Source organism: Perna viridis, chromosome 8 (assembly GCF_037379345.1).
Source record: "Perna viridis isolate PV_CMFRI_1.1 ecotype Kerala chromosome 8, ASM3737934v1, whole genome shotgun sequence".
Lineage (NCBI taxonomy): Eukaryota > Metazoa > Mollusca > Bivalvia > Mytilida > Mytilidae > Perna > Perna viridis.
The window spans coordinates 39,035,414-39,046,206 of NC_142452.1; the positions used below are offsets into that span (position 1 = coordinate 39,035,414).

General features: G+C 34.5%; 1 protein-coding gene across 1 annotated transcript; it reads left to right on the top strand.

The window, feature by feature from the left end:
- The first annotated feature begins 1,539 nt into the window (after positions 1 to 1,539).
- Positions 1,540 to 3,506, top strand: LOC148610441 (sec1 family domain-containing protein 1-like). The gene has a single exon (XM_088543315.1). The coding sequence runs from the start codon at positions 1,565 to 1,567 to the stop codon at positions 3,467 to 3,469; it is 1,905 nt and encodes a 634-aa protein (XP_088399441.1). The 5' UTR covers positions 1,540 to 1,564; the 3' UTR covers positions 3,470 to 3,506.
- The last annotated feature ends 7,287 nt before the right edge of the window (positions 3,507 to 10,793 follow it).

Below are 10,793 nucleotides of genomic sequence, written 5' to 3' on the forward strand. Positions count from 1 at the left end.
CAGGGGTTGGGAATTGCCCTTCCCTTTTAATAATTGAAAATTTTGGTTGATTGTTTAGATAAAACTGGAAATTACACTAACAGGCCCCTAAGGCCAGTCAGCACCCCCACCCCCTATCAGAATTTGTGGATTTGGACATTGGTGGATCAGTGTGACTGTCATTTCAACCTTTTCTAGATTTGGACATTGGTGGATCAGTGTGACTATCATATCAACCTTTTCTAGATTTGGACATTGGTGGATCAGTGTGACTATCATATCAACCTTTTCTAGATTTGGACATTGGTGGATCAGTGTGACTATCATATCAACCTTTCCTACTACTGTTCTGCTGTCTATCCCTCCAAATGTTGTATATAATAGTTCAAGTATAGGAACAGGGTCACTGTTGGATAAGTTGTAGTTGATTTCCTATACATGATATATTTGAAAATTACTATAGAAAAAAAGACTGAAATAGCTAAAATATTTCAAAGCAATGTTATTTTCCAGCCAGAAATTTTGATCAAATTATTGAATGACATCTTTCTTGATTAAGGACTGATTTCAAAAGTCCTGATTTGTTTTGTTTTTTTTTCACATCATCTCGGCACATACCAGTACAGATTTTTCTCTCAGACATTTGCATTTTACTATGCAAGGTTTACACACCCTACAATAGAAATAGTATTGGCAGAATATGGTAAACAACTTTAAGAAAGGAACCAAGGTATGCATTAATAGCACCAATCTAATTACAAAATTGGCCCCATCATTTGTTCCATTCAGTCACATGCAGTGACTGAATGGAATAATTGATTGGTCTAATTTTAATTAGATGGTAATAGCGCAAGTATAATGTCTTTGCTGTATATTAAGATACGAATACCAGTACATGGTTAAGCCAAAAATAATGCCAATTTTTATTTGATGATAAATCAATAATGCTGCTCAAAGACTTATTGGCTTTGGTAACTTTTATAAATTAGGGAGTTTCCAAATGCCCAAATATTGACTGAAAATTTTGAGATAGTCCTGAATTTGTTTATATTTGAATCAGAAATGGGTTGTGGAGCAACATTTTAGCAGAAAATCTGTTATAATGGTTTTTCATGCATCTTCATGTATTTGAATGATGTAAAATATAAACTATATTTTTATTTTTTAAAGTGAACCAGCTAACATATCTTAGGTAAGATTGAAAATTTCTTATAATAGCCATGTAATGTAACTAATATTGAGATATTTTGATATCTTGAAATAGCAAAAGTTTTTGGTGATGAAAAAAATTAAAACGAGACCTCTAGATCTTTATTTTCGATAAATAGACCGGACAGAAAATTTCTTCCGTCGATGGTTGTTTATAAGTGGAGTTAAATTTAAAACTAAGATTTAAGGAGGTCTTAGGATTTTAGGAAGACAGATAGGTCAAGAGGTCCTGAACCTCTATTACATTACATTTTTTGCGATCATTTGGGGTTCTAGTTCTACTTTCATTTTTGAAAGTGAAAGTTGTACATGAGTTGCCTTTCTTACATCGTGTCACTTTTGCCACGTCAGCCTGTAGACGGCAGTAGTATCAATCATGGCTTCCGTAAGAGAGAAGCAAGTTTTAGCGTTGAAACGAATGCTCAATTTCAACGTTCCTATTACAAAAGCCACATCAGCAGAGCCACAGTGGAAAGTCCTCATATACGATAGGTTTGGCCAAGACATTATATCCCCGCTCCTGACAGTAAAAGAACTAAGAGAGCTTGGTGTAACCCTTCATTTGAATCTTCACTCTGACCGGGATTCTATCCCCGATGTACCGGCTGTTTATTTCGTTTTACCAACAGAGGACAACATTAGAAGAATATGCCAAGACCTTCAGAATCAATTGTACGATTCATATTATCTTAACTTTATATCTGCCATCAACAGACAAAAATTAGAAGACATAGCCCAAACTGCTCTTCAAAGCAACTGTGTTCAAGTGGTGTCAAAGGTTTTTGATCAGTATTTGAACTTTATTTCATTAGAAGAAGATCTCTTCTGCTTGAGAAATTCGGATCGTGAACTTTCTTATTATGACATCAATCGTGGAGATGTGAAGGATGCTGAAATGGAGCAAATGATGGATACAATTGTGGACAGTTTATTTTCCGTGTTTGTTACATTAGGGACAGTTCCTATTATTCGTTGTCCTAGGGGAAATGCTGCAGAAATGGTTGGTCAAAAACTTGACAAGAAGCTGAGAGAGAACTTGCGAGATGCAAGAAATAGTTTCTTTACAACTGACAATATTCAAGCAGGACAATTTAGCTTTCAGAGGCCTTTACTTGTTCTACTAGACAGAAATTTAGATATAGCTTCTATGCTACACCACACTTGGACATATCAGGCTTTAGCACATGATGTCTTTAACTTGGTTTTGAATCGTGTTGAAATTGAGGAGTTAGTTGAAGTGAGAGGTCCTGCTGGCAATATGATGACCAAAAAGAAAAAGAAAAGTTATGATTTGAACCCATCAGATAAATTCTGGGAAAAAGAAAAAGGTAGCCCCTTTCCACAAGTAGCAGAGGCTGTTCAAGAACAATTAGAACGATACAAATCACATGAAGATGAGATTAAAAAGATGAAGTCAGCAATGGGATTAGAAGGTGATGATGAGGTTGCATTTGGCATGCTAAATGACACCACTGCAAAGCTTACGTCAACTGTAAGTTCACTGCCTGAATTACTTGAAATGAAACGTTTGATTGACATGCATACAAATATTGCAACAGCAATGTTAGAACATATAAAACAGAGAAAATTGGACACTTACTTTGAAATGGAAGAGAAGATGATGAGTAAGTCCCTTTTAGATAAGTCTTTAATGGACATTATATCTGATCCTGACTTGGGTACCCCTGAGGACAAAGTTAGAATCTTCATAATTGCTCTTATTTGTGGTCCTCCAATGAGTGATGCTGAAATCGATCAGTATTGTGTTGCATTGCAGGGTGCAAATTGTGAAATTGAACCAATTTCATATATTCGACGATGGAAAGCATACAATAAAATGACAGCAGCTCCCAGTCAGTATGGCGGTGGGGGTACCACTACCGTTGGAATGTTCAACAAGTTAATCGGTAAAAGTTCTCAGTTCTTAATGGAAGGTGTCAAGAATTTAGTCATAAAAACACATAATTTACCAACAACACGAATTGTTGATGGACTAATGGAGATGAAATCACTTCAAGAAATTGAGGACTATAGATACTTTGACCCAAAGCTCCTATGTTCAGATTCATCGTCAGTTCCAAGGAACAAATCACCATACCAAGAGGCTTATGTTTTCATGATAGGAGGAGGAAATTATATTGAATACCAAAACTTGATAGACTATGCTAAGTCAAAATCCTCTTCAAGTAGTGGACCAAAGAGAATAGTTTATGGGTGCAGTCAGCTTGTAAATGCATCTAAATTCATTGAACAGTTGGGGCAGTTAGGGAAAGAAATGTAAAATTTGATGTGGTTAAATATAATTTATGAATAACTTATTTATTGTAATTTTTTTTCTTTCCTTTACTACATGTACGTTTGTGTAATGAATATTCAAGGAACCTCATCCTGCAGGGAAATTGAAATGTTTGCATGGAAAGTTATTTATTACGTGGATATGCTATTGGTTGGCAGATTGAAATTGTGAAAGGATTTGTTTTGTTCAAATAGCAGATGGAAAGTTCATTTTTGTACACCTGTCTGTTGACAGGATGCACACTACTATGGTAGAATGGTTGTCTGTCCTTCCTAAGATCACACTTCACACAATAAATCCAACATGCTGCCACCAATTTTTTGTAAAACTTTGATCAGATCATGATGATATGATTCTTTTTATTGATGTGAACTCCCTTTCAATTTTGATTTTTGGTTTTTGATATGTGGGTTTTTTTTCATAGTGTACAAAAGAAGGGGATTTTGAAATTTGTATACAACCACAAAAAAATGATGCAGTCCATGTTGTCCATGTCATTGTCGGTAGACATTTAGTTTTCATGCAATAACTTGAATATAAATTGATCTTTATCAAATTTTATAGCAAGGTTCCTAACCAAAACAGGAAGGCTTGTATTGATTTTTGGGGTTATGTCCCCAACAGTTTTAGAATGGCAAAAAATGGGCAAAACAAGCATTTCTTAGAATTTAACTACAATGTATATAATTCCAGTAAAAGTATATTGATGTCTATTATATTTTTCTAGAATTTTTTTTTACCACCAAATGGAGTAATGGATTGATTTTCGGGGTTAAGACTTGAACATACATAAAGTAGAAGTTAGGGGCTAGAAACAGTGATTTTCCCTGATGTCCAGACAATAACTTGACCCGGGGTTAAAAATTAGGAAGCCCAGACCATATTTTTGTTTAATATTTTTTTTATTTTCAACTAAATTTTACCTAAAAGTTTGGCTACTGGGCGACCGCTTATAATTATCCCTGTTGACTATTAGTGAATGCATCTCTGAAATTTGAAAGGAAGGCCTGGATTGATTTTGTAGGTAAAAGCTTGAACCTTTTAGGAATTAAGGGCCAGAAACAAGCATTTTCCTTATGTTCCAATATTGTGAATGGATCTCTGTTTTACTAAAAGGTGCCATACATTTTGTACTTCAAAAGAAAGACTGATATTGACTTTTGGTGTTGTGACTTGAGCCAAGTTAAGAATGAGAGGCCAGAAACAGGTATTTTTTTTCTGATTTCTGGGCAATAACTTTAGAAACAGTTTACTTTGAAATAGTACCACAAGGTGCCAAACAATGTACAGACTGTACATGTACCTTCAAAAGGAGAGTTGGGATTATCTTTGGAGGTTTGACATGGAACCATTCAGGAATTAGAGACAAAAAGGATGGCCACTTTGAATCAAATACTTACCTGTTTCAAATGTCTAATTCTTATCCAAAATAAAATCTGTATCTAGTCCATACTTGCTCTAACAGTTCAAGGTTACATCTCTATGGTTGTATCAAGCTGTGTCCTTTAAAGCATTTTCTTGAGTGTAAGCCTCCTTCCTATTGTTGTTCATTTCTGTTGATCTGTTTTGATAATTTCGTGAGTATGGAAGTTTTTTATTAATAAAAATGGGGAATTTCTTTATTACGACAATACATGTAACTTGAAATCTCTACATTAACATGTATATAAATTTTCGTGAAACTTTTTTGAATTGTTAATTTTTATCAAGTATATAATAAGTCTCTTGATTTTCAAATATTTTAGATTATATAATATTTTCAGGGACTTCATTTTTTTATACTATACATGTAATTATGTACATGTCCATGTACATTTGTAACTCAAATATCCTTCCATCAATTGCCATGACATAGTGAATTGTTCACGTCTTTTAAGTAAGAATTAAACCCTCTAGAAGCAAAATTTTGAGGTCTCTGTATATAGAATTAATAATGTCCATCTGTCTGCTGGTCTGTCCATGTTATCTTTTTAGCTCACCTGGCCGAGGGCCATGTGAGCTACATGTATTGCCATCACTTGGCGTCTGTCATTGTCGTTATCAGTTGTAGTCATCGTTAGGGTATTCTACATAAGGGTAATGCAAGGATTTTTCATCCATCAAAAAACAAAGCCGCCATAACTAAAAATAGAACATACATGTAGGGGTCAGACAGAAGATTTTTGCATACAATGTATATCTCCAAAACTGTTAGGTTTGACCAAAAAAAAGTGTTCAGCATGATAATATCTGTTGTCAAATTTTCGTTTTAATCTGTGAAGCCATGTTGGAAATATTGCCCTTTTTGACTTTTTTTTGGTTGCTTTTTATAATGATTTCCTCTGGCATTACTGGACCAATTGGAACCAAATTTGATATGAATGTTCCTTAGGATATTCTACTTAGAACTGATGATGGGATTTTGATCCGTCGAAAACATGGTTACAGTTACTACGAATAGAAGGAAGGGGTCAGTCAGAGGTTTTCTCGCACATCTCCAAAATCGCAAGTGTTGCTAAAATCTGACAGGGTTAAATTGTTTTGCAGGATGAGATCTATCTGTGGTCAAATTTTCGTTTTAATTTGTTGAGCCATCTTGGAGTTACTACGCTTTTTCGACATTTTATCCTTATTTTTTATGTTATTTCTTTCAAAAATCTTCTTTTCTGAAAGTACCAAACCAATTAGAACCAACTTGGTATGAATTTTCCTTAGGGTATTCTGCGTAGATATGATATGAGGGATTTTGATCCGTCGAGAAAACATTACAAAAACTAGAACAAAGAGGTCTGTCAGAGGTTTTCCTCGTATATCTCCAAAACCGTAAGTTTGGTTTAGCCAAATTCTTTCAGTTGCGAAAGGTTGGTTCCTTATAGGGACTACAAAGGCCTGCAAGGGGTCAAAGTTGTCGAACGACTCCTAGTTAGAGTAAAAAAATGGCGTTCTACAGTTTTCAGCCAGTATCTGGAAAACTATGATAGAATATACTTCAATTGCTGAAATGGTCCTTATAATAAGGCCTACAACAGTCTGCGGGGAGCGAAATTGTCAGACGACTCGTTAGACCTATTGCCCTTGAAAAGAGAAAAAAAAATGTGTTTCGCAATTTTCAGCCAACATCTTGAAAATTTTATAGATGGAAAGAACCTTTCAATTAATGAAATGGTCATGTTATGCACTTCATTACAGGGTGTTCCCCCATTGTCGCAGGAGCATTTTAAATCAGTTTTCATGGCTCAATTACTTTTTTCGAATTATAACAAAGATATGGGTAGCGGCCATCTTGTAGTGGCGATCACTTTTTAAATTTTAACATGGCCAATGAGAAGCCCATGTAGTGACCTATTTTTACACTAAGTATGAACTTTCTACGTTATAAATTTGAGATTTTTTTTGTGAATTTTTAAAAAATTTGGACTCTGGGCATGTTTTAAATTCAAAACATATGTGCACATCTTCATATGGTGGTCTATGTTTGTGCCAAGTTTGGTAGTATGGTGCTGCCACCGTTGTCGTTCGGGCAATGACTTGAGTTTAAGTGTAAACATCGGTTTTATATTATACCACAAGGTGCCTCACCACTAAAGAAATCTTGGGATTGATTTTAGGGGTTATGACGAACCGTTTAAGAATTAGACGACAGAAATAAGCATATATATGATATCCCGACATAAACTTGAGTAAATGTGAATGGATTTCTTTGAAATTGTTCCACAAGGTGGCATACTACAAAAAGACGACTTAAAGTCGGTTTTAAACCATTTAGATGTTAGGGACCAAAAACAAACATTTTCATGATTCATTAATTACTTTGATATTTTACCACGTGTCTTATCACGGAAGTTGTGGGTTGTGGCTCAAACCGTTTAGGAATTATTGGCAAGAAAAAAGCATTTTTCTGATGTACAGGTACTAACTTGAAACTGAAGGGATCTTTTTGAAATTATTACCAAAGATGCCATACTCCAAAGTAAGACTGGGATCGATTTTGGGGGTTGTCCTTATAGAGGAATTATGGGCCTTAAAGAGGTCACTGTGATTCTGGTCAAATTTTTTTCCTGTTTAATTGCAATTAAAATTCAGAGCTTTATAAAGCTTGAATTTTGTGTCCATACTTGTCCCAACTGTTCAAGATTCAACCTCTGCTGTCGTATCAAGCTGCGCCTTGCGAAGAATTTTATTTCATTAAGTCCTGGCCTGTACGTCGGTTTTAACAGTTTTTTTTGTATATAGGTTCAACCTGTCTGTCCGTCTATATATCCGAACTATCTATTTTTTAGAAGTTTGCAGAAGTGTTATCTGTTCGAAACTTTGTGGGATGTAATATAACCACATGGAGATGTGCAAACTGTCAGGAATGTATGTTTGGACAAAAAATGTAAAAAATGACAGCTGTTGACCTTATAGGCATTTTTCAGCAAAACTTGGTCTCGTATGCGTTGTCCATGCACAACTCCTCCCTAACGACTTGTAGTATTGTAATGAAACTCAATGGAGTGTTAGGATCTAGCTAACCACTTCCGGATCAAATGGTCACACATTATATATATATATTACCAAAACACATTGAACCTAGATCTATGCATTGTAAGAGCATAATCTGTGTATATGCTGATCAAAAGTAGCAAAATAAAGCAGAGAATGTGTACTTTAAAATCATATTTGTAATTACTACTAAAGAGTATGAATATTGTTTACATGTGTCAGTATTTGCCTGCATGACGTCGGTTAGCAGAAAGGTAAAATGTTGATTTTCAGTATTATTTATTCTTAAGTTAAATTTGTGAAAAAATTCAACAGCTATCGTACAATGAGCATAATGATTTTTATGCCTTATTTTTCTAGCTTCGCAATGGTATGCATCATTATGATGTCATTTGTCCTGGGACTTCACAGTAAAACCTTGAAAATTACTTTTTAATATGTAAAGTAAATATCAGAAGTAGTTAGTGAGACATAGATTACCATATTTGGATGTGCGTATTGTCAGGAATTGTTTTTGGGGAAAAATTGTAGAAATGACGGCTATGGGACGTTTTTCAGCAAAACTTGTCCAATGTTGTCCGCAACTCCTCCTCAACAACTTGCAAGATTGTTATGAAACTTAATTGGGTGTTAAATTACCATACTAGGATGTGCATATTGGTATAATGTATGTTCAAAAGTAAATTTGCAGTCATATCTTATTGTGTTGTCAACAACAAAAATAATACTCAGTTTGTTTGTGGTTTGGAGTTGGGTGTTTTATAATGGCTGCTAAGTGCTTAGATTATCCCCCATAAAGGTTGTGTCCAATATGAATTGTGTAATTGGTCCAAAAGGCTGCGGGGGTATTAGTCCCGTTAGGGGCAATGTCAAGTTTGACAATGCAATTAATCCCGATTACTTTTTTAAACTGTAACTTATACTGCATTAGAATACTATTTATTTTATATGCACTTCTTTCTAGTTCGGATGTATAATGACAAGCTCGGAAACAGCGATAGACGTTTCGAAATTCACTTTAGAAAAAAACGCCTGCCACTCGTGGAATGTGGTATTATGGTATACCAGTGCCCGCCTGTACGTCCGCCATTCACACTTTAAAAAAATACTAAGTTTTTGTGAAACTTATTTGAATTTTTTCTTTCTATTCATTTGAGCTCCCCTTCGATTTTTTTTTAAATATAAATTTCCCGATTTTTCTTTTTGGAGTTATCGGACTTTTATTCGTTCATAAAATGATGTGATATTCTGTTTGCGGGCTCTAACTCAAAAACCCTTGCAGCAATGTCCATGAAGCTTTAGTGAATTGTTAAATCATATTGTTGTAAGCTCCCTTTCATTTTTTGAGTAAATTTTCTATTTTAAAATTTAAAGTTATATACGGGACTTAGTTCATACTTTTCGGACTATAACTCAGTACATTTGTACAGTAGCTGCACTTCTTTTCATGAGACTTTTGTGAATTGTTTAACATTGATGATAGCTCCATTTTCAAATGTTAAAATATCCAAAAGGGGGATCCATAGTTACACAATAATTTGAAAACGCTTCAAGCATTTTTTTCTGAAACTTTGTTGAATTGGTTTTTTGTTTTAAATGTAAGCTCTTTTTTTATTTTATTTTTTAAATATATTATATTGTGTCCATATTTTCCCCATCTGTTCGACCTCTGCAGGTGTGTTTAGCTGCGCCCCACGATTCATTTTATTTCATATTATGATAGAGAGAAGTATTTGTTATTGAAGTGATTTTAACTTGCATAGTAATTCGTTTCTGTGCCTTAAAGTTAATCATCACATTCACGCATAGAAAAAAGGAACAGATATGGTTAAACGCAACAAATTCACCAGCGTAAATAGTAAATACTTTCAGAGGTCACTAAAAGATCTCTTCACAGAAAATAGACCATTTCGTGTAAAGTCGATTAGCATGTGTTATACATAATTTCGCGAGGTAGGACTTGGGTAGAACAAACGAATTTTTTCTCGCGGAAGTTTATATTGAGCATGTTCCACGCATGTCTATCGACTATTCCACAGATAACACGAAAGGTTCGAATAGACCCTTTCGTGCTATTTTTCTTACCAGAGCGTGCTTCCGCGAGGCAAACGTTTACAATGTTCAACCATTTTTTACGGGAAACTGTTGCATTTACCTTGCATGCTTTTTTAGATAAAAATTATATAGATTGTACATGAAACAGGCATTTTGCCAGAATTATCGTTCATAATTTGATTAAGAAAGAAAATGAATGAATGGTTTTCCTCAAAAATACAGATCTGCAGAAATTTCTATAGTTACGTAAAAGTACGTTAAGATAGATAAAAGTATATAGTTTGTATGCGCACTGAATTACCCCTACCATTGATAGTGCCTACACCTTATATGGCTTAGTACTTTAATCAATATCCAAATTAATTAAGTTGTATAAAGCTAAGGTAGTGTCAATATTTAGGGTTTGATATTTGAAATCATATCAAGCTGAACACGTGGAGCATTTTGATCATAGTTTCAATGAGCAAAGTTCGGATACACTTTAAATAACATTTGAATCTTATGGAGTTAGATATCAGTAGAAATAAAGAACAACAAGGCAACGACCATGTTTATCCGGGGTGGGGCTGGGATTTGAAGTCGGATAAGAATTTTCAAGCTATCCATGCAGATCAATAATACCATAATTCTTTGTAGAGTAAACGTTAATTCATTGTATAATTGTCGTACCTCATTTGAGAGTTAGCTGGATATGAAACATATTTTGCGCTCAAAACTTTTGACGGTAAAGCTATTGGTGCATTGTTATTATTAATATACAAGTTGTGAAAAAAAGCTATTGTTCATTTTT

What these genes read in the sequence shown, in the direction of transcription:
- LOC148610441 (XM_088543315.1), top strand. Translation starts at nt 1,565, where the DNA reads ATGGCTTCCGTAAGAGAGAAGCAAGTTTTAGCGTTGAAACGAATGCTC.